Raw genomic sequence first — 24,532 nt, 5'->3', positions numbered from 1 at the left:
ACGCTTTTGATATGTGGTGCTACAGAAGAATACTGAAGATTACATGGGTAGTCACGTAACTATTGAGGAGGTACTGAGTAGAATTGGGGAAAAGGGAAATTTGTGGTACAGCCTGAGTAGAAGAATGAATCGGTTGGTAGGACAAATCCGAGGCATCAGGGGATCACCAATTTAGTACTGGAGGGAAGCGGGGGGAGGGGAGGGGGGGGGGGGTAAAAATCGTAGACCAAGGGATGAATACAGTAAGCAGATTCAGAAGGATGTAGGTTGCAGTAGTTTCTCGGAGATGAAGATGCTTGCACAGGGTAGAGTAACAACGCAGCCTTTGGATTGAAGACCACTACAACAAAAACACAACACAACAATGACTATCATCTTTTTATCTTCATTAATGATTATTATTCACTTAGTAATGCAATAGCTCGTCTACACCAAGTCTTATAGACATATAGCGGAAATTTCAGTCTGCAGTTACAGGTTACTGAGAATTAACGAAAATGGCTTTTGCAGACAAGGAGCTGGATCTGCCAAAGACTGCTGCAGTATTGTCCTATGTTGATGAAATATTGCAGGAATAATTCCAAAAAGCGATCTCTTTCTATATATTGTTCTGCAATACGGATGGCCATTGTAAGTAACAGCATACCGAAAATCGTGCCTTACGGGCAAACATTTCACCACCGTGAACCTTTGCGTCCATATCCAAAGTCGCTGCTATATTTTACTCGATAAGATTACAAAACCGGTATTTTCTTATCGTGTTTGATTACAGAGTTCTTACATACGAGTGGTCAGAACGTCGATAGTATTTCAGCTTATAACGCAGGAGATAACTGCAAATAAATACATACTAGTATATTCTGCTGCAATATTTAGGAATCATATTTTCCCTCTCCCTATGAACCATGAAACTTGCCGTTAGTGGGGAGGCTTGCGTGCCTCAGCGATACAGCTAGCCGTACCGTGGTTCCTGAAGAGGGGCAGCAGCCTTTTTAGTAGTTGCAGGGGCAACAGTCTGGATGATTGACTGATCTGGCCTTGTAACATGAACGAAAACGGCCTTGCTGTGCCGGTACAGCGAACGGCTGAAAGCAAGGCGAAACTACAGTCGTAATTTTTCCCGAGAGCATGCAGCTTTCCTATATGGTTAAATGATGATGGCGTTCTCCTGGGGAAAATATTCCGGAGGTAAAATAGTCCCCCATTCGAATCTCCGGGCGGGATTACTCAGGAGGACGTCGTTATCAGGAGAAAGAAAACTGACGTTCTGCGGACAGGAGAGTGAAATATCAGATATCTTTATCGGATAGATACGTTAGAAAATTTAAGAAGGGAAATGGATAGGTTAAAGTTAGATATAGTAGGAATTAGTGAAGTTCGGTGGCAGAAGGAACAAGACTTCTGGTCAGGTGAATACATGGTTATAAATACAAAGTCAAATAGGGATAACGCAGGAGTAGGTTTAATAATGAATAAAAAATTAGGAGTGCAGGTAAGCTACTACGAACAGCATAGTGAAGGCATTGTTGTAGCCAAGATAGACACGACGCCCACGCCTACCACAGTAGTACAAGTTTATATGCCAACTAGCTCCGCAGATGACAAAGAGATTGATGAAATGTATGATGAGATAAAAGAAATATTTCAGATAGTTAGGCGAAATGAAAATTTAATAGTCATGGGTGACCGGAATTCGACAGTAGGAAAAGGAAGAGAAGCAAAAGTAGTAGGTGAATATGGAATTGAGGTAAGGAATGAAAGAGGAAGCCGCCCGGTAGAATTTTGTACAGAGCATAACTTAATCATAGCTAAGACTTGGTTTACGAACTATGAAAGAAGGCTGCATGCGTTTAAGAGACCTGGTGACCCTGGAAGGTTTCAGATAGATTATAGAATGGTAAGACAAAGATTTAGGAACCAGGTTTTGAGCTGAAAGATATTTCTACGGGCAGATGTGGACTCTAACCACAATCTATTGGTTATGAACTGTAGATTCAAACTGAAGAAACTGAAAAAAGGTGGTAATTTAAGGAAATGGGACCTGGATAAACTGAAAGAACCAGAGGTTGTAGAGAGTTTCAGAGAGAGCATTAGGGAACGATTGACAAGAACGGGGGAAAGAAATACAGTTGCAGAAGAATGGGTAGCTTTGAGAGATGAAATAGTGAAGGCAGCAGAGGACCAAGTAGGTAAAAGGACGATGGATAGTAGAAATCCTTGGGTAACAGAAGATATATTGAATTTAACTGATGAAAGAAAAAAGTATGAAAACGCAGTAAATGAAGAAGGCAAAAATGAATAAAAACGTCTAAAAAATGAGATCGACAGGAAGTGCAAAATGACTAAGCAGGGATGGCTAGAGGACATATGTAAGGATGTAGAAGCATATATTACTAAGGGTAAGGTAGATACTGCCTACAGGAAAATTAAAGAGACCTTTGGAGAAATGAGAACCACTTGTATGAATACCAAGAGCTCAGATGGAACCCCAGTTCCAAGCAACGAGGGGAAAGCAGAAAAGTAGAAGGAGTATAGAGAGGGTCTCTACAAGGGTGATGTACTTGAGGGCATTATTATTTAAATGGAACAGGACGTAGATAAAGTGAAATGGGAGATATGATACTGAGTGAATAATTTTGCAGAGCACTGAAAGACCTAAGTCGTAACAAGGCCCCGGAAGTAGACAACATTCCACTAGAACTACTGATAACTTCGGGTGAGCAAGATGTATGAGACAGGCGAATACCCTCACCCTTCAAGAACAACATAATTATTCCAATCCCAAAGAAAGCAGGTGTTGACAGGTGTGAAAATTACCGAACTATCAGTTTAATAAGTTACGTCCGTAAAATACTAACACGAATTCTTTACAGACGAATAGAAAAATTGGTAGAAGCCGATCTCGGAGAAGACCAGTTTGGATTCCGTAGAAATATTGGAACACGTGAGGTGGTACTGACGAATAATCTTAGGACATAGATTAAGGAAAGCAAACCTGCGTTTGTAGTCTTTGTAGACTTAGAGAAAGCTTTTGACAATGTTGACTGGAATACTCTCTTTCATATTCTGAAGGTGGCAGGGGTCAAATACATGGAGCGAAAGGCTATTCACAAATATACAGAAACCAGATGGCAGTTATAAGAGTCGAGGGACATGAAAGGAAAGCAGTGGTTGGGAAGGGAGTGAGACAGGGTTGAAGCCTATCCCCGATGTTATTCAGTCTGTATATTGTGCAAGCAGTAAAGAAAACAAAAGAAAACTTCGGAGTAGGAAGTAAAATCCATGGAGAAGATATAAAAACTTTGAGGTTTGCCGATGACATTGTAATACTGTCAGATACAGCAAAGGACGTGGAAGAGCAATTGAACGGAATAGACAGTGCTTGAAAGGTGGATATAAGATCCACATCAACAAAAGCAAACCGAGGATTATGGAATGTAGTCGAATTATATTAGGTGATGCTGAGGGAATTGGATTAGGCAATGAGACATTTAAAGTAGTAGATGAGTTTTGCTATTTGGGGAGCGAAATAATTGATGATGGTCGAAGTAGAGAGAATATAAAATGTAGACTGGCAATGGCAACCTCCACGCTGTCCTCCAATACTAAATTTGTGATAACGTGATGCCTCATAAAATGTCCTACCAACCGATCCCTCCTTCTAGTCAAGTTGTGCCACAGATTTCTCTTCTCCCCAATTCCATTCAGTACCTCCTCATTAGTTATGTGATCTACCCATCCAATCTTCAGCATTCTTCTATAGCATCACATTTCGAAACCTTCTATTCTCTTCTTGTCTAAACTATTTATTGTCCATGTTTCACTTCCATACATGGCTGCACTCCATACAAATACTTTCAGAAACGACTACCTGACACTTAAATCTACACTCGATGTTAACAAATTTCTCGTCCTCAGAAGCGCTTTCCTTGCCATTGCCAGTCTACATTGTATATTCTCTCTACTTCGGCCATCATCAGTTAATTTTCTCTCCAGATAGCAAAACTCTTCTTCAACTTTAAGTGTCTCATTTCCTAATCTAATTCCCTCAGCATCACCCGACTCAATTCGACTACATTCCATTATCCTCGTTTTGCTTTTGTTGATGTTCATCTTATACCCTCCTTTCAAGACACTGTCCATTCCGTTCAGCTGCTCTTCCAGGTCCTTAGCTGTCTCTGACAGAATTACAATGTCATCGACATATCTCAAAGTTTTTATTTCTTCTCCATAGATTGTAATTCCTACTCCGAATTTTTCTTTTGTTTCCTTTACTACTTGCTCAATATACAGATTGAATAACATCGAGGATAGGCTACAACGCTGTCTCACTCCCTTCCCAACCACTGCTTCCCTTTCATGCCCCTCGACTCTTGTAACTGCCATGTGGTTTCTGTACAAATTGTAAATAGCCTTTCGCTCCCTGTATTTTACCCCTGCCACCTACAGAATTTGAAATAGTGTATTCCAGTCAACATTGACAAAAGCTTTCTCTAAGTCTACAAGTGCTAGAAACGTAGGTTTTGCCTTTCAAAAATGGCTCTGAGCACTATGGGACTTAACTTCTTAGGTCATCAGTCCCCTAGAACTTAGAACTACTTTAACCTAACTAACCTAAGGACAGCACACACATCCATGCCCGAGGCAGGATTCGAACCTGCGCCCGTAGCGGTCGCGCGGTTCCAGACTGTAGCGCGTAGAACCGCTCGGCCACGCCGGCCGGCGTTTGGTTTTCCTTAACCTATCTTCTAAGATAAGTCGTAGGGTCAGTATTGTCTCACGAGTTCCAACATCTCTACGAAATCCAAACTGATCTTCCCCGAGGTCGGCTTCTACCAGTTTTTCCATTCGTCTGTAAAGAATTCGTGTTAGTATTTTACGGACGTAACTTATGAAACTGATAATTCGGTAGTTATCACTCCTTTCAACAGCTGCTTTCTTTGGCATTGGAATAATTATGTTGTTCTTGAAGGGCGAGGGTATTCGCCTGTCTCATACATCTTGCTCACCAGATGGTAGAGTTATATCAGGGCTGGCTCAACCGAAGTTATCAGTAGTTCTAGTGGAATGTTGTCTACTTCCGGGGCCTTGTTTCGACTTAGGTCTTTCAGTGCTCAGCAAAATTAGTCACTCAGTATCATATCTCCCATTTCACTTTATCTACGTCCTGTTCCATTTCCATAATATTGCCCTCAAGTACATCACCCTTGTATAGGCCCTCTCTATACTCCTTCCACCTTTCTGCTTTCCCCTCTTTGCTTGGAACTGGGGTTCCATCTGAGCTCTTGGTATTCATACCTACTCTTTTCTCCAAAGGTCTCTTTAATTTTCCTGTAGGCAGCATCTACCTTACCCTTAGTAATATATGCTTCTACATCCTTACATATGTCCTCTAGCCATCCCTGCTTAGTCATTTTGCACTTCTTGTCGATCTCATTTTTTAGACGTTTTTTTCATTTTTGCCTTCTTCATTTACTGCGTTTTCATACTTTTTTCTTTCATCAGTTAAATTCAATATATCTTCTGTTACCCAAGGATTTCTACTATCCATCGTCTATTTACCTACTTGATCCTCTGCTGCCTTCACTATTTCATCTCTCAAAGCTACCCATTCTTCTGCAACTGCATTTCTTTCCCCCGTTCTTGTCAATCGTTCCCTAATGCTCTCTCTGAAACTCTCTACAACCTCTGGTTCTTTCAGTTTATCCAGGTCCCATTTCCTTAAATTACCACCTTTTTTCAGTTTCTTCAGTTTGAATCTACAGTTCATAACCAATAGATTGTGGTTAGAGTCCACATCTGCCCGTAGAAATATCTTTCAGCTTAAAACCTGGTTCCTAAATCTCTGTCTTACCATTCTATAATCTATCTGAAACCTTCCAGGGTCACCAGGTCTCTTAAACGCATGCAGCCTTCTTTCATAGTTCGTAAACCAAGTCTCAGCTATGATTAAGTTATGTTCTGTACAAAATTCTACCGGGCGGCTTCCTCTTTCATTCCTTACCTCGATTCCATATTCACCTACTACTTTTGCTTCTCTTCCTTTTCCTACTGTCGAATTCCAGTCACCCATGACTATTAAATTTTCGTCTCGCTTAACTATCTGAATAATTTCTTTTATCTCATCATACATTTCCTCAATCACTTTGTCGTCTGCGGAGCTAGTTGGCATATAAACTTGTACTACTGTGGTAGGCGTGGGCGTCGTGTCTATCTTTGCTACAATAATGCGTTCACTGTGCTCTTCGAAGTAGGTTACCCGCACTCCTATTTTTTTATTCATTATTAAACCTACTCCTGCAGTACCGCACTTTATTTTGTATTTATAACCCTGTATTCAAATGGCAGAAGTCTTGTTCCTTCTCCCACCGAACTTCACTAATTCCCCCTATATCTAACTTTAACCTATCCATTTCCTTTTTTAAATTTTCTAACTTTCGTGCCCGATTAAGGGATCTGACATTCCACGCTCCGATACGAAGAACGCCAGTTTTCTTTCTGCTGTTAACGACGTCCTTCTGAGCTGTCCCCGCCCGGAGATACGAATGAGGGACTATTTTACCTCCGGAATATTTTACCCAAGAGGACGCCATCATCATTTAACCATACAGTAAAACTGCATGCCCTCGGGAATGATTACGGCTGTAGTTTCCCATTGCTTTCAGCCGTTCGCTGTACCAGCACAGCAAGGCTGTTTTGGTTAAATGTTCCAAGGCCAGATCAGTCAATCATCCAGACTGTTGCCCCTGCAACTACTGAAAAGGCTGCTGCCCCTCTTCAGGAAACACACGTTTGTTTGTCCTCTCAACAGGTACCTCTCCGTTATGGTTCCACCTACGGTACGGCTATCTGTATTGCTGAGACACGCAAGCCTCCCCACCAACGACAAAGTCCATGGTTCAAGGAACGGGCAGGGGGTCGAGTTCCATACACTTCAGCAGTAATCCAGTATGGGTCGCAAGAGTGGTTTGTTTGCAGTCTCCTTGGTAGACTCATTATATTTAACCGGTATCCTGCCAACGAACAGAAGTTTGACATTTGTTTTAGTTACGATTGAGTCTACGTGATGCCATGAACTTCACTTTGGTTTGCAGAGTATAGGTTGTAGCTGTAGATACAGAACTCATGAAAATACCTGGATGTAACTATTTGTGGAAAAATGTAATTAAATTATTACATTTTCCCATCTATCTATATCTACAGCTACATCTATACTCTGCAAACCACTGTGAAGTCCATGGCAGAGGGTACGTTCCATTTTACCAGTTATTAGGGCTTCGAGTTACATTCACGTGTGGATCTCGGGAGGAATGACTGTTTAAATGCCTCCGTGAGTGCTCTAATTAGTTTCGTTAAGTCCTTGTGATCGCTACGAGAGCGACTCGTAAGGGGTTATAGTATATTTCCTCACCATCTCTGTGACACTCTTCCACGAGCCAAACAAATATTTGACTATTGGCGTTGTCCTTCTCTGTATACGTTCAGTATCCCCTGTTAGTCCGGTTTGGTAAGCGTCCCACACACTTGAGGGATATTCTAGCAAGGGTCGCTACAATATTAATTATATTACACGGGAAAAGAATACCAAAACAAAAGACAGAGGAAACGTAGGGTGCATAATTAAAGAATCAAGTTAAATTAACTATGTCACCACTTAAAATAACTTGACAATGCGGCGCTATGTTGCTGGATTGTTTTCAAGTGTAGTTCATGAGCAGTATTAAAACAATCTGATTTGATCCATTATAAATGGTTCTGAATGCCTGCAACTGTGAAAACAATAGATTTGTTTATAAATAACTCATCTCCCACCAGTCACGATTCATACACAGAAATTGTTGAATTTATGGAACTCCGTCAACTAAGCCTAAGTTACAACTACTTCACTTTTAATGGCAACATGTATAAACAACCAGATGGCCTAGCAATGGGCTCATGTTTATCTGGTACCATAGCTGACATATACATAATACACTTAGAACAAAAATTAAACAGCCAATAACCTTGCCTAAAGAAAATTGAATTTTATAGGAGATGTGTTGGAAATGATTCAAATGGCTCTAAGCACTATGGGGCTTAACAACTGAGGTCATCAGTCCCCTAGACTTAGAACTACTTAACCCTAACTAACCTAAGGACATCACACACATTCATGCCCGTGGCAGGATTCGAACCTGTGACCGTAGCAGCAGCGCGGTTCCGGACTGAAGCGCCTAGAACCGCTCGGCCACACCGGCCGGCGGAGATATGTAGATGTCACAATACTGTTAGTGAAAGGGGATACCAAAGACATCACAGACATTCTAAATTACTTCAACAATCTACATGAGAAAATCAAATTTACAGTGTAACTGTGTAACTGTTTTGTTTATGTAAAATGTTTTCGATGTTTAAAAGTACACAAGTTGTGTGTGATGTTTAGTGTGTATGAGACTCGTGAGACTCTGCACAAATGGACCATAAGGAAATTGTAAGTACAAATTCTTCTAAATTTCGCCACTAACTTCACAAAAAGATCGACAACCAACTAAAAAATCGCGTGTTTTCTTATATACTGCAGTAAAATCAACGAAATGAAGCAGACTCTCACACATCGACAACATCACATAGAAATGGCATAACAAATACAGAAAACGCACTTGAAAATGGGAATCATTTCCCGAAACGCGTCGTGCGAAAAATAAAATAAAGAAAATCGTTACTAGTAGGAGATGAGTTATTTATTAACAAAGACTAAAACAATAATGTGATCATCAATGTTAACACCGACCATACATATATATCTTGTAAATTGACCCGTTCTTCATCATTTCGATAAAAGAATCGTTCAAATGACTTACGGAACATGTAACTAGATAACTACAATAAGTCCACTCAACGCTTTACATTTATATATAAATCTGTCATGATATCAGACTAATGACAACCAATCTATGTAAAGAAGAAAACCAGAAGTAGGAACATGATAAAGATAGTGTACGTATTAGAGATATACTTGTCAGGCACACTTCTTGATTAGGTGTCACTGATACGGTAGGAAATTTTCGGATTCAGCGAACAGGCTCCACTAACTGAACTGTACAGTTTCCCGGCTGTAGATGCAGCATGCCCATCATCCTTGACCCTCGGAATCTGCCGACTACAGGAAATGGAAGGCTTTTATCTGTCACTCCGACCTCTGGCCTGCTCCTACTAAAGCACTCACTGCTCGTCATTTGATCCAACTGAGATTCTCTTTGAATGCGCTGGTATGGCAATACAGTTGTTCTTCAGATGTCCTTGACAAATGTCATCGACGACGACCCTAAAGCTTCTGATATCCCATTGACATTCCTGTCACCTCCATGCCATTAGCGTTGCCAGTATATTCAGGTTCCTCTGCCACAGCTCCTACATCCCGCTAGTCACGTCTTAATGCATACCACTGCAGTTCCTTGTGGGATGTAGACATCTGATCAATTTCAGCCAATTTCCGAATCTTTATGTATTGCTCAAGATCGACAATATGAGAATCTCTATATACTCCATTCACACACTTCTGGAGACCTCCCACGGTCATATGCGTCCGTGAGGGACTTCCTAATTCTTATAATAATTTGGGGGTAAGGGTCTTGCCCAGGAAGAATATACACCACCCCTCCCGGAAAATTTATGCCGTATGGGTCGCCAGGCGCATTTTCTCTGGTGTTCCCGCAAATACTTGCAAGGTTGTTTTTTGCCATGTGTAGCTGGTGTCGGCCCAAACAAATTCTGCTCATCACATCTTTCATACGACGCCCAGCATCGACGGAATGCGACGGATTGTTTCCCACTTCAACCAAAATGATTTTTAAATCGGAGTTTTACTTGAGGCGCCATGTCACGGACTGCGCGGCCCCTCTCGCCGGTGTTTCTAATCCTCCCTCGGGCATGGGTGTGTGTATTGTTCTTAGCATAAGTTAGTTTAAGTAGCGTGTAAATATAGGGACCGATGACCTCAGCAGATTGGTCCCTTAGGAATTCACACACATTTGAACATTTTTTACATGGCCATTCGATAGAGCGCTACCAGATTAGTCTAGTACGATATTTGTTTTATCGACATGTGTTTACGGGGACAATAAAACGAGATGAATAACCGGTACTCTAGCAGCGACTGAGCAGCACACTTCTGCAGGGCGATAGCAGTCAGCGCAGGCCAGGGCGGCGCTGTGGCTGCTGGAGTAGGCTATTCGTAATTCCTCCTGTTTAAGTAAGCTACTCATTATTCCTCGTGTTTACTGCCCCGGTGAAACTAATATTGCAACAGACGAATTTGGGACCACTCTGTCGAATATGCCCCTAAAATTCAATTTTAAAAAGCATTTTGTCTGTAATGAGGAACAAACCGACGCTTTCCAGTAAAGCTTGGCGTCGCATGAAAGGCGTGATAAGCAGTATTGGTTTTAGCGGACTCAGTTACACACTGAAAATACAAAATGGCAAATATGTGGCGAAAGACCAGAGAAAATGCGCCTAACGATTCTTAGTAGACACACGCAGTATAATCCACCTGATATCTTTCCGTTCAAAAATGGTTCAAATGGCTCTAAGCACTATGGGACTTAACATCTGAGGTCATCAGTCCCCTAGACTTAGAACTACTTAAACATAACCAACCTAAGGACATCACACACATCCGAGCCCGAGGCAGGATTCGAACCTGCGACCGTAGCAGCAGCACGGTTCCGAACTGAAGCCCCTAGAGCCGCTCGGTCACAGCGGCCGGGTATCTTTCCATTACATTGAGTAACTGTTCATTTGCCCTGTGGGCAGCGCCTTTTGAATCCCTCTACACTGTAATAGCATCTACATCTACATCTACATAGATACTCCGCAAGCCACCGTACGGTGCGTGACGGAGGGCACCCTCTATCACCACTTGTCATTTCCCCTCCTGTTCCCTCCTCGCAAATAGAGCGACGGAAAAACGACTGTCTATACATCTAAATCTACATATATACTCCGCTAGCCAGCAAGCGGTGTGTGGCTGAGGTCACAATTCGCACAAAAGTCATATCCCCCCCCCCCCCCCCCCTCTGTCCCACTCGCTGATCGCGCGAGGGAAAAACGACGGTCTGAACACCTCAGTACGAGATCTAATTTCCCTTATCTTTGAATGGTGATCATCAGGCGATTTCAGAGTTGGTGGTAATAATATATGCTCTACATCCTCGGCGAAGATCTGATTTGAGAATGTAGTGAGCAGCCCCTTCCGTTTAGCACGTCGTCTATCTACAAGTGTATCCCACTTCAAACTTTCTATGAGATTTGTAACGCTCTCGCGATGGCTAAATGTACCAGTCACGAATCTTGCCACTCTTCTTTGGACCTTCTCAATCTCTTGAATCAGACCCAACTGGTAAGGGCCCCATGCAAACGACCAGTACTGGAAGAACTAACCTATTGTAGGCAATTTCCTTTGTTGAAGGACTGCATCGCTTCAGGATTCTACCAATAAACCGCAATCTAGAGTTCGACTTGCCCGTTGCTTGTGTAATCTGATCATTCCATTTGAGATCATTTCGAATAGTCACACCCAGATACTTGACGGATGTAACCGCTTCCAAAGACTGGGCATTTATTTTGTACTCGTACATTAATGGGGATTTCGCCTTGTCATACGCAGTAGGTTACACTTACTAATATTGAGAAACAACTGCCAGTCATAACACCACGCATTTATTTTCTGCAAATCCTCGCTGATTTGTTCACAACTTTCGTGTGATACTACTTTCCTGTAGACTACAGCATCATCGACAAACAGTCTAATGCCGCTTTCAATACCATCAACCAGATCGTTTATGTAAGTCGTAAAAAGCAGCGGACCTATTACGCCGCCCTGGGGCACACCTGAAGATACACTTGTCTCTGTTGAAGTCACCACATTCAGAATGACATACTGCTCTCTGTCTGTTAGAAAACTTTCTATCCAACCGCATATGTCATCGGATAGACCGTAAGCGTGCAGTTTTTGGAGCAAGCGACAGTGTGGAACTGAGTCGAACGCCTTTCGAAAGTCGAGAAATATGGCATCAGACTGGGAGTCGATATTTAGATCCTGTTGTATATCATGCACAAAAACAGGGCCAGCTGTGTATTGCATGACCGCTGTTTCCTAAAACCGTGCTGGTTTCTGTAGATGAGCTTCTCAGAGTCTAGAGAGGTCATTATGAAAGGTCCGTATGAGCCCTAATTTCTCGTATCTCATCATCGTTGTTCTTACGTGCGATGTATGTTGGCGGCAGTAGAATCGTTCAGCAGTCAGCTTCAAACGCCGGTTCGCTAAGTTTTCTCGATAGTATTTCTCGAAAAGAACGTCGCCTTCCCTCCAAGCATTCCCATTTGAGATCCCAAAGCATCTCCGTAACACGTACGTGTTGTTCGAACCTGCCGGTAAAAAATCTAGCACCCCACCTCTGAACTGCTTCGATGTCTTCCTTCAGTCTGGCATGGTACGGGAGCCAAACATTCGAACAGCGCTCAAGAATAGGTCGCACCATCGTCGTATATGCGGTCTCTTTTACAAGTGATCCACTCTTTCCTAAAATTCTTCCAATAAACCGAAGTAGACCATTTGCCTTCCCTGTCACAGTTTTCACATGCTCGTTCCACCTCATATTGCTTTGCAATGTTACGCCTAGCTATTTAAACGGTTTGACTGTGTCACGCATGACACTAGTAATACTGTATCCGAACATTACAGGTTTCTTCTTCCTACTCATCCCCATTTGCATTTTTCAACATTTAGGGCTAGCCGGCATTCATCACACCAACCTGAAATTTGTCTAAGTCATCTTGTATCTTCCTACAGTCACCCAACTTCGACACGGTGCCGTACACCACAGCCTCATCAACAAATAACTGCAGATTGCTGCCCCCCTGTCCGCCAAATCATTCAAGTATACAGAGAACAACAGCGATCCTATCACACTTACCTGGGGCACTCCCTACGATATCTTCGCCGTCGAGGACAACATACTGTGTTCTATTATTTAAGAAGTCTTCGCCCACTGACATATCTGTGAACTTACTCCATATTCTCGTACCTGGGCACCGTGTTAAATGCTTTCTGGAAATCTGGAAGTATGAAATCTGCATGTTGCCCTTCATCCATGGTTCTCAGTATATCTACATCTATATCTATACTCCGTAAGCCACCTGACGGTGTGTGGCGGAGGGTATCTTGAGTACCTCTATCGGTTCCCCCTTCTCTTCCAGTCTCGTATAGTTCGTGGAAAGAAAGATTGTCGGTATGCCTCTGTGTGGGCTCTAATCTCTCTGATTTTATCCCCATGATCTCTTCGCGAGATATACGTAGGAGGGAGAAATATACTGCTTGACTCCTCGGAGAAGATATATTCTCGAAACTTCAACAAAAGCCCGTACCGACCTACTGAGCATCTCTCTTGCAGAGTCTTCCACTGGAGTCTATCTATCATCTCCGTAACACTTTCGCGATTACTAAATGATCCTGTAACGAAGCGCGCAGCTCTCCGTTGGGTCTTCTCTATCTCTTCTATCAACCCTATCTGGTACGGATCCCACACTGCTGAGCAGTATTCAAGCAGTGGGCGAACAAGTGTACTGTAACCTACTTCCTTTGTTTTCGGACTTAATTTCCTTAAGAGTCTTCCAATGAATCTCAGTCTGGCATCTGCTTTACAGACGATTAATTTTCTATGGTCATTCCATTTTAGATCACTCCTAATGCCTACTCCCAGATAATTTATGGAATTAACTGCTTCCAGTTGCTGACCTTCTATATTGTAGCTAAATGATAAAGGATCTTTCTTTCTATGTATTCTCAGCACATTACACTTGTCTACATTGAGATTCAGTTGCCATTCCCTGCACCATGCGTCAATTCGTTGCGGATCCTCCTGCACTTCAGTACCATTTTCCATTGTTACAACCACTCGATATACTACAGCATCATCCGCAAAAAGCCTCAGTGAAGTTCTGATGTTACCCACAAGGTCATGTGAGAAAAGGGCAAGCTGATTTTCGCACGACCGATGCTTGCTAAAACCATGCTGATTCGTGGACATAAAGTTGCCATGCTTCGTCTACCGCCGACACGACAACTCAGACAACGGAGACTTCCACACTGGTGGGCCAGACTCAACTAGGACACTGAGTGGCATCTGTGTTATTTATCGGTGAGTCCCGCTTCTGTTTGTGGTGGCCAGATCGACGCAATATGTCCCTAGATGACCTGATGAAAAATCGCAGGAAGCAGTGCCAACAGGCCTCATGAACCAAGGACCTTTGCCGAAGTTGGGTGGCTTGCATGCCTGAACGATATAGCCGTAACGTAGGCACTCCCAGAACAGAGGGATATATGTAGACAGACCAGACTAACCCATGGTTCCTGAAGAGGGGCGCCAGCCTTCTCTGTAATTGCAGGGGCGATTGGCTGAGCCGGCCTTGTGACATTAGCCACCATGGCCTTCTTATGCTGGTACTGCGAACGGCTGGAAGCAAGGGGAAACTGCAGCCGCCATCAAGAAACACAAAACTGACATTCTACGGGTCGGAACGTTGAAACTCAGTGCTCTTAATCGGGTAGGGAGGTTAGAGAATTTAGAAAGGGAAATGGGTAGGCTGAAGTTAGTGAAAAGTAGGACTTCTATTAAGGTCAGCACAGGGTATCAGCACAAAATCAAATAGGGGTGACTCAGGAATAGCTTAATATGGATTAGGAAGTAGGATTGCCGCTGCGCTACTACGAGCAGGTTAGTGAACGCAATATCCTAGACGAGATAGACACGATGCTAACATTCACCACAGCAGTACAAGTTTATATGCCATCTAGCTCCGCAGATGATGAGATTCAAAGATTACACAGCAAGACGAAAGAAGTTATTCAGATAGTTAATGAAGTTCAAATGTTAATTGTGATGTGTGACCGTAATTCGATAGTAGGAAAAAAGAGAGAAGGAAAAGTTTTAAGAGAATGTGGACTGGGGGAAAGGAATGCAAGGCGAAACCGCCTAGTCGAATTTTGCACGAAACACTTGGTTTAACAATCATAAAAGAAGGTTTTATATGTGGAAGAGACCTGGAGATACTGAAAGGTGTCAGACTGATTGTAGTATGGTAAGACAGAGATTTCGTAATCAGGTTTTAAACTGTAGGACATTTCCAGAGGCCGGTGTGAATTCTTACCATAATTTATTGGTTATAAGCTGCAGATTAAAACCGAAGCTATTGCAAAAAAGTAGGATATTAAGGAGATGAGACGTGGATATGTTGCAGGACCCAGAGGTTGTTGCCGGCCGCGGTGGCCGTGCGGTTCTAGGCGCTCCAGTCCGGAGCCGCGCTGTTGCTACGGTCGCAGGTTCGAATCCTGCTTCGGGCATGGGTGTATGTGATGTCCTTAGGTTAGTTAGGTTTAAGTAGTTCTAAGTTCTAGGGGACTGATGACCACAGCAGTTGAGTCCCATAGTGCTCAGAGCCATTTGAACCATTTGAACCAGAGGTTGTTGGGAGTTTCAGGCAACGTTGCGCTGAAACAGCAGGAAGGAATACAATAGAGGACGAATGGATAGCTCTCAGAGATGAAACTGGGAAGGACGCAGAAGATCACATATGTAAAAGAACATGGCCCAGCAGAAATCCCTGGATAGCACAGGAGATACTGAATTTAATGACGAATGGAAAAAACATAAAACTGCAACTAACGAAGCAGGCGAAAGGGAAAACAGACGTCTAAAAACTGAGACTGACAGAAAGTTCAAAATGGCTAAGTAGGAATGATTGGAGGACAAATGCAAGACTGTAGGAGCATGCATAACTAGGGCAAAGATAGAGCCCACCTATTTGAAAATTAATGACACCTATGGAGAAACGAGAGCTATAATACTGATAGAAGCATTTGACAAAGCTCATAAAAATCAGGTCCCTAAAGTAGACGATATTCCCTTAGAATTAGTGAGATGTTTGGGAGAGTCAGGCATGACAAATACATTAACCAGGTGAAACCCCCGCAGATTTAAGGAAGAATCCAATAATCCCAATTCTAAAGATGCCAATTGCTGACAGGTGTAAATACTACCGAACCGTTAATTTAATAAGTCATAGTTTCTAAATATTGAGATGAATTATTTGCAAAAGAATGGAAAAACTGGTAGGGGTCCACCTCAGGGAAGATACGTTTCGGTTCCCGAGAAATGTAAAGGCAAACTACGTTCGTAAGATTTATAGGTTTAGAGAAAACTTTTGACAGTGTTGACAGGCCTGCACTCTTTAAAATGGCGAAAATAGTAGGGACAAAATACAGAGAGCGCCTATGAGAAAGGACACGAGAAAAAAGCCACAGTGGCGAAAGGAGTGAGACAGATTTGTACCCTATCCTCAATGTTATTTAATCTGTGCATAGAGCAAACAGTAAAGGAAACCAAGGAGGAAATTGGAAAATGAATAAAAATTCAGGTAGAAGCAATAAAAACTTTGACGTTTGCGATGACATTGTAATTCTATCAAAGAGGGTAAAGAACTTGGAACAGCAGTTGAACGGAATGGATAGTGTCTTGGAAAGAGTTTATAAGATGATCATTAACGAAAGTAAAACGCAGGTAATGGAATGTAGTTTATATAAATCAGTCGGTGCTGCGAGTATCGGGTTGGGAAATGACAGACTAGAAGGAATAGATACTTTTTGCAGCTTGGGCAGTAAAATAACTGATGATGGCCGAAATAGGGAGGATATAAAATGCAGACTGTTAATAGCAGCGGAAGCGTATCTGGTAAAGAGGAATTTGCTAACAAAATGGCTCTGAGCACTATGGGACTTAACTTCTAAGGTCATCAGTCCCCTAGAACTTAGAACTACATAAACCTAACTAACCTAAGGACATCACACACATCCATGCCCGAGGCAGGATTCGAACCTGGGACCGTAGCGGTCGCGCGGTTTCAGACTGTAGCGCCTTTAACCGCTTGGCCACCCCGGCCGGCCCAATTTGCTAACGTCTAATATAAATATAAGTGTTAGAAACTCTTTTCTGAAGGTTGTGTGGAGTGTAGCCTGAGATGCAATAAGAAGGCATATGGATTCATACCAGTCTGCAGACAGGAATCTCCGTGAACTGATACACGATGTGTTTCAGGCGTAGCAAGAAATTCCCCAGAATGACTTTCGGAGGATTTTCGCTTCCATGTCAGAATGAATGCAAGAGCGTATTCAAGCCTGTTGAGGGCACGCCATATACTGGAGTTGATGATGGACATAAGTTCCGAATGGAATGACTGTTTAATCACTTAATACCCATTATGTGATGAATATCTCAGCAAAGCCAAAGTTTCTTAGTTTTGATACTGTACCTATACATTTGTACATTATGCATATTTCTTTGTACTACTGTTCCATAATTTCAATGTTTTCAATGTTTTTTCGATACTTCGCTACAAACACGGTTCATTATTTCAATACCCGGGCAATGCCAGATTTGTCAGCTAGCAAGTTCTTAAATCAAAGAAAAATATTGTTAAAAATATAAATAAGTAAAGCAAATTCAAATAAAATAAAACTAGTAACACTTCCACTATTAAACGATTACCATCATTTAAAGAAAAACTAAAGCTCTTTTCTAGAATTTTTTTGGTCTTTACGCATTATCTTGTACACACTTGCAATTGGAAAGTGGAATTTAGCAGACAGTCATGCACGGACGGGCTGATGTCCTTGCTTATCGTGATGTGGCTGGTGTTGGCTCCCCTTTCGTCAGGTTCTGTACATAGCACTCCAGGACGCGTCCCATCTATCTTACCTACACAGGCAGCTCAGGGTCACTGTGACCGCAGCTCTATGACTTTCCATGAGAAGTCCTCCGTTGCAGCTGGTCAGAAGAACCTTGTTCCCAGAACTTTTCATGCGACGACCTCTTCGTGTTAGTGTTCCTTTGTTATTACGTCAACCCCGTAGCTGTTTCACCACTGCTTCGTCGCCCCACGCTTTTGTTCATCTTGCTGTGACCTGTTCTTACAAGGCTGTTGCCCGGGTTTCTATTATGGCAGCTCCATCTCTTCTTTCTTCCTAGTGGATTTCTAACTCCTTCAACGAAACTTTATTTGTTATTTCGTTAAATTTATTTCGCAGCGTTTCTTCTCTCATTTCATAGGGAATTGTGCACTGGAAGGAATTCCTGTCACTGTCTGCCACTGTTGCGTCCCTGCACCATATGATCCGGTGCGACTTCACAGTCACACTCATATGCCTTTCATGAATTGCAAGGCCTTTGGTTTATTATTTTCAGGTTTGGTTCGTGTCCAGTCAAGGCCTCAATGTGTCTCAAACCAAGCAAGTCGTTAACGTCTAGGAAGAAACTATGAACACGTCTTCTGTTGTTGTTGTTGTTGTTATGTCCCGGGAATGCTACCATTCCTGCAGGAGCTGTGATTCAATTTCTTGTTTAGTTGTCACAGGACGCCCTAGGTTTTTCTTCGCACTTTGGACCTCTCCCTTCTTCAACCAGTATTCTGCATCTTTTTTCCGAACTTAGCCATCTTCCTAGGATAATCAGTAGAAAAAATGGTTCAAATGGCTCTGAGAACTATGGGACTTAACATCTGTGGTCATCAGTCCCCTAGAACTTAGAACTACTTAAACCTAACTAACCTAAGGACATCACACACATCCATGCCCGAGGCAGGATTCGAACCTGCGACCGTAGCAGTCGCGCGGTTCCGGACTGAGCGCCTTAACCGCGAGACCACCGCGGCCGGCGATAATCAGTAGAATCCTAGCCCGTATAGTCCTATATGCTCCCGTAAAACAAAATAATAATCACGTTTTGTTGCAAATGTTACAGGGCTTATACTAGTCTCACCAGTTGCAGTTTATGAACCCAAACGATAGTTCTGTATCCTGTAACAGGTACCAGAATGAGCTCGTAGTATATTCTGATACATTGTAATTGGAGTCCAAACCTATTCTGCCCCATATTCACTAGTTTGTTCTTTATGTAAAGTCCTTTTTGGCAGACATGATGGATGTAGGAAGGGAATTTTTATCTCTGGTCTAACAGCAACTCCAGATACCTGTTGAGTTCTTGTCTTTTATCTGTTCTTAACTTCGTTTTATTGTAGGATTTCTGCTTATTGACAGCTTCCTTTTAAGCACCAAGTAAACTGTCTTGTATGTGGTTATCCCCAGTTTATTCTCTGCACGCTATGCTTGCAGCCTTTGTAGAATGTGTTAGCAGTTGTCTTCTAATTTGCGTCTTGAATATCCCGCTACGCCTCAGTATTAGGTTGTCTGTGTAAGCAGTGCATCTTCTTGCTTCTCGCTTAGCTTCTAGTTCCCCCAGCAACGGCTCAAGGACAATGACAACGTTCTAAAAGACAGGAAAGCAAATAGTGCCTTATGGACATCCTTCGATTAATTCTTTCATAAAACGTTTTCTAGCTGGATCTTTTATCACAGCGGTAATCTGTTTGACAATTGTAGAGGGCTGTTGGACATCTGGCGTCCCTTCGTCGCGAGAATAAGGCAGGTCACTATAAATTATCAAACGCCCTCGTTAGTGCCCTCCTGGAAAATTTCAGTTCAGATTTCGTATCCATATTGTTACTAGTGGTGCAGAAGCGAAAATAAAATTGGCAGAAATGCGACGCTGAGAACCATTCAAATTTGTTATCGTCGTTTCTTACCTTCCTATAATCCTGAAATTTTGTTAATTTGCTGTTATTGTGCTGTTACTCTTTTCTTTAATTGTGTCTCCAGAATTATTGCTAAACAGAATACTGACACATTAAAATGCTATGTTCATCTAAAGAACCTGTTGCAACTTTAGAGGTTGTCTTTGAAGATGGTTTGGTAGACGGACGTTGAGGCGTCGATCTGTGGAAAGCAGGGGTGGAGGGAGGGGGGGGGGGGGGTGTAGGCACCAACTACATTACTCACCTATATTCCGTTAGGCGAGAGAAGATCCCAACAGTCAGCAGTGCTATTGGGAGCTTTCAATCAAGAAGTGCAACAGGTTACCAAACAGCAACTGTAAACCATTGTTGACTATGCTTAGAATTGCAGCAACAGAGGCGTTGCCATAAAACCGTAAACAGAACCAAGTTACGTGACTGGTGGTGAAGCAGCCTCACCAAGTCCATTTTAGCTGTTACAGGGCTGTTCTGACCGACGGTAATAAAGGATGCCAAAATAACATTGGTCTACCTCAGGCAAATATAATAGTAACTCTAATGATCTCAGTAACAAAACGATTTATCAGAAACCATCGGCAGCACTATTTGATTGTTCGCTGATGATGATGATGTATATAGGAAAGTATCATCGTTGGACGATCATAAGGAAATGCAGGAACGTAGTTCACACGAAACTTTTGAGTAAATTTAGACGATCTGTATTCGATGAAGTCTGTGTGACCACTATCCTGCTACCGTCGTTTATCTCGCGAAGAGAAAATGGTTCAAATGGCTCTGAGCACTATGGGACTTAACTTTTGGCCGCGCAGGATTAGCCGAGCTGTCTAAGGCGCTGCAGTCATGGACTGTGCGGCTGGTCCCGGCGGAGGTTCGAGTCCTCCCTCGGGCATGGGTGTGTGTGTGTTTGTCCTTAGGATAATTTAGTATAAGTAGTGTGTAAGCTTAGGGACTGATGACCTTAGCAGTTAAGTCCCATAAGATTTCACACACATTTTTTGAACTTAACTTTTGAGGTCATCAGTCCCCTAGAACTTAGAACTACTTAAACCTAACTAACCTAAGGACATCACACACATTCATGCCCGAGGCAAGATTCGAACCTGCGACCGTAGCGGTCGCGCGGTTCCAGACTGTAGTGCCTATAACCGCTCGGCCACCCCGGCCGCCTCGCGAATAGATGATGAGAATAAGGGAAGAGAGATTATAGCACGTGTAAATGCACGTAGATAATCATATTTCCTTCGCTCAATCCGCGAATGGAATAGAAGAGAAAACCAATAATACTGGACAGATGTCGACCCCTATGCAATAGTCCGGGAATTTTGAAATTGCCCTTACAGTATATATTTTCTTTAATGTCGTTTGTTGTTAGCAATATTAGCTTATTCCCAAGAGTTAGCAGCTTTCAATCAGTTAATACTAGGCAGAAATCAAATCTGCATGTGGAATGCACTTCCTTGACTCTTGTGCAGAAAGGAGTGCACTATTGTGCTGCATCCATTTTCAATAAGCTACCACAAGAACTCAAAAATCTTAGCAGTAGCCCAAACACTTTTAAGTCTAAACTGAAGAGTTTCCTCATGGCTCACTCCTTCTATTCTGTCGAGGAGCTCCTGGAAGAGCTGAAAAATTAAGCAAATTCCAGTGTTACATTGTTGATTTTCTTTATTTAAACTTACGAATTGTCGCCTTAATTTGTGTCTTATATTTCATTTTATCTGTTTCTACTATCGTGTTATAATTTCATGTATTGACTCGTTCCATGACCATGGAGACTTCTCCTTAATTTGGTCCCACAGAACAATAAATAAATAAATAAAAATAAAAAATAAATATATTATCCGCCTGCATTATACAAGGGCGTGCGTAACATTTCTGTAGATGTAGATGCAAATTTCTGGTGGCAGCGATGATACGGGACACTATTATGTTTCAGGTACGGTCGTCGTGTGGCTGGCGCTAGGCGTAGCGGTGCACGCGCAACAGGCGCGACCCGTATACCGACCAGCACCTCAGCAGGGCCAACAGGCAAAGCTGCGTCCCCTGCCTGGACAGCTGCGCTATCAGTCTCTGCAGTCCTCGCCGCAGATACATACGGAACCAGCGCAGCTACATACCCAACTTCCGCAGCACCCTCGGGTGCCTCAGTCTCGCCCACAGCTCATACGGCAGGCTACAGGGTCGGTCAAGTACGATTCTCTGCTGGCCAGCTCACAGCCACTGCGCCAGGTGGCATTGCCGCCCAAGTACGACGGATTGCTGTCGACGGGGCAACTGTTGCATCAGCCCGCCGTGTCGGCCAAATACAACCCTCTGCTGGCCTCGCCCCAGTCGCTGCGACAGCCAGCCGGCCCACTCAAGTACGACTCGCAGTATGCGCCGGCACAGTTGCTGCAACAAAGTGTCGTGTCTCCCAAGTACGAAATAGCGTCCGACGACCATTTCCCCGGAGGCTTCCAGCGGTACCAGTATGCGTCGAGGCCCGTCGATGTGGGTTACACGCCTAGCTTCGCTAGGAAGACACCTTACTACAGACAACATTACTCGCCCTCGGGCGAGTACTACCAGAAGCCGCACTACAGTTATGCTCCAGACCAGGAAATGCTCGAAGTGCAAAAGGAGGTTCTGGAGCTGGTCGAGCCCCTTCATAAGGAGGACGGGATGTTCCCGCAGAAGAACCGCAGCTCCATGTACGCGCTTCTGGTGCCTCTCATGCTGCTAGGCATCAGCATTCCTGCGATCGGCTTCATGTACACCTATCTCAACCGGCGTCGCAGCTTCGGTCGATCCTACACCGACGCCGATGCCTGCTCGTTGCTGCCCAGCGATGAAATCCTCGACTGCTACATGAAAATATTCCAGCGCAGCCTCGAGTGTTTCCACAAGAAATGCGAATGATAATATGCGCAGATCTCGCCTAAAAAGGACAATTTACATACGAATTTCATAATCGTGGATTTGTTACCATCGGTAGTCATTAAAACATCCTCGTTGAAAAAGAAGGCTCTGTCCAATCTTGAGTATCAGGTTTCTTCGACCTAGTCTGTTAGGACAACAAATGCTGTTTACCAGCTGTCTGGAGAGATATGAGGAAGTAGGCAGAAGGTAACAGCAAAACTGAGTGACAAACAATGAAAGCATCTCTCGAGAAAGCTCAACCGACAACAGTGACAGTTCCTGGCCATCTGCCACACAGCCTAATTCCTGAGAGCTGCTCTCACTTATCAGTACCACCAATATTCGAAGATAATATGAGTTATAAATATTTTTTCTGTTTCACATTAAGGTTCATCGCTCCTACAGCCAGGGGCAATGAGAATCTTGCACTGAAACTAGCTTATAGTACTGAATCCCTCCGTTCCTTTAAAGATATTATAGATCACAGCTGGTAGCCCCCAGGAACAATGTCTGTTGGACAACTCACGTTTGTGACTTTTGAGAATCCCAGCAAACACTTTCATTGCTTCGACGTGAAGTTAGTTTAACTTAATTCTTAACAGTTCTTCCACTGGACACCGGTTTTGTAGAGATGGTAAACAATTGCTCATTTTGCTAAAGCCTGTAATGTCTGGTACATCTTGTCGTATTCAAGAGGAGCAGTAGTAGCAATCATATTGGACTTCATTTGACTAAAAGAAATCTAATGATGCTGTGGTGACTTCCCTCATGAGGATATCTGGAACCCGTCCTGACAGACTCGGCGCGATTTCCTGACTTAAGAGTAGAGGGAAAAACACTCGAAAGACTGAAACCCTTCTTGATTTGGACGTCATCTTCTTATCTGTATTTCATACAATCACTGCTTATTTATTTATTTATTTGTATTAGTATATTGTACCTAAATGTACTTTATTTGTGTGATATGAAAATACAAATATTTATGATAGAACAGAATACGCTGCCTATTATCGTCGATGATGTTGACTTGGTCGTATGAAACACGCTGTGCTAAACATGTGCCAACATGTGGAGATCATTAATAAAATTTGTAATTACGACTATAAATGCAACTTGCTTGTTGTTCTGAAATATGTAATTCATATGGCTAAGTTATAAACGTTGTTTTGTCTCACACATGTGCAAAATAACATTATTGATGTTCCAAACACCTCAGTTGTTAAAAGAATGTCGACTATGATTATTTGAAATTTCCTTGGCTGCATGCTGGCGTCAGTTGCGCAACACGAAGAACCAGCAGCGACCTAAATCATGTGAAACAACACAGATTTAGAAAGTTTTCATTGCCAAGAGAAGGAGGCGACGATGACAGTATTCGTGTTTTTACAGTAAACAACGTCACAAAATGCAACATAGCCACTGTATTCTCATTGGGAATGACTGGGGTTCGAAGTGGTAGAGGCTGTCGAGATTTAGGTAATCCGAGATTGTAAGGTGTAAGGTTAGGTACTGATGACCTTAGCAGTTAAGTCCCATAAGTTTTCACACACATCTGAACATTTGAGAGGCAGGCTGCCACATTTGTTACCGGTAAGTTCGATCAACACGCGAATCGTACGGAGATGCTTCGTGAACTCAAATGGGAATCCCTGGAGTGAAGACTGCGTTCTTTCCGAGAAACAGTGTTGATAAACATTAAAGAACCGGCATCTGAAGGTGAATGCAGAATGCTTCTGCTGTCGCCAACGTACATATCGCGTCAGGACCAAGAAGATAAGATAAAAGAAATTAGGGCTCGCACGAAGGCATATAGACAGTCCTTTTTCCCTCGTTCTATTTGTAAGTGGAACAGGACAGGAAATGACTAATAGCGATACAAGGTACATTCCGTCACGCACCGTATGGTGGCTTGCGAGACATGTATGTGTATACACTGCCGGAAAAAAATAAG

At 42.9% G+C, this 24,532-nt stretch overlaps 1 protein-coding gene across 1 annotated transcript in view; it reads left to right on the top strand.

Moving 5' to 3' along the window:
- Nucleotides 1-23,638, top strand: part of LOC124556589 — a 131,804-nt gene extending 108,166 nt beyond the window's left edge. The window contains exon 2 of the mRNA XM_047130557.1: nucleotides 21,620-23,638. Coding sequence (XP_046986513.1) covers nucleotides 21,620-22,581 — 962 coding nt within the window. The 3' untranslated portion in view covers nucleotides 22,582-23,638. The remainder of the gene's footprint in view (nucleotides 1-21,619) is intronic.
- The last annotated feature ends 894 nt before the right edge of the window (nucleotides 23,639-24,532 follow it).

This window comes from Schistocerca americana, chromosome X, assembly GCF_021461395.2.
Source record: "Schistocerca americana isolate TAMUIC-IGC-003095 chromosome X, iqSchAmer2.1, whole genome shotgun sequence".
In the NCBI taxonomy this organism is placed as follows: Eukaryota; Metazoa; Arthropoda; class Insecta; order Orthoptera; family Acrididae; genus Schistocerca; species Schistocerca americana.
Note: the sequence above shows the minus strand (reverse complement) of the source record. Positions and strands in the feature narration are given on the sequence as shown.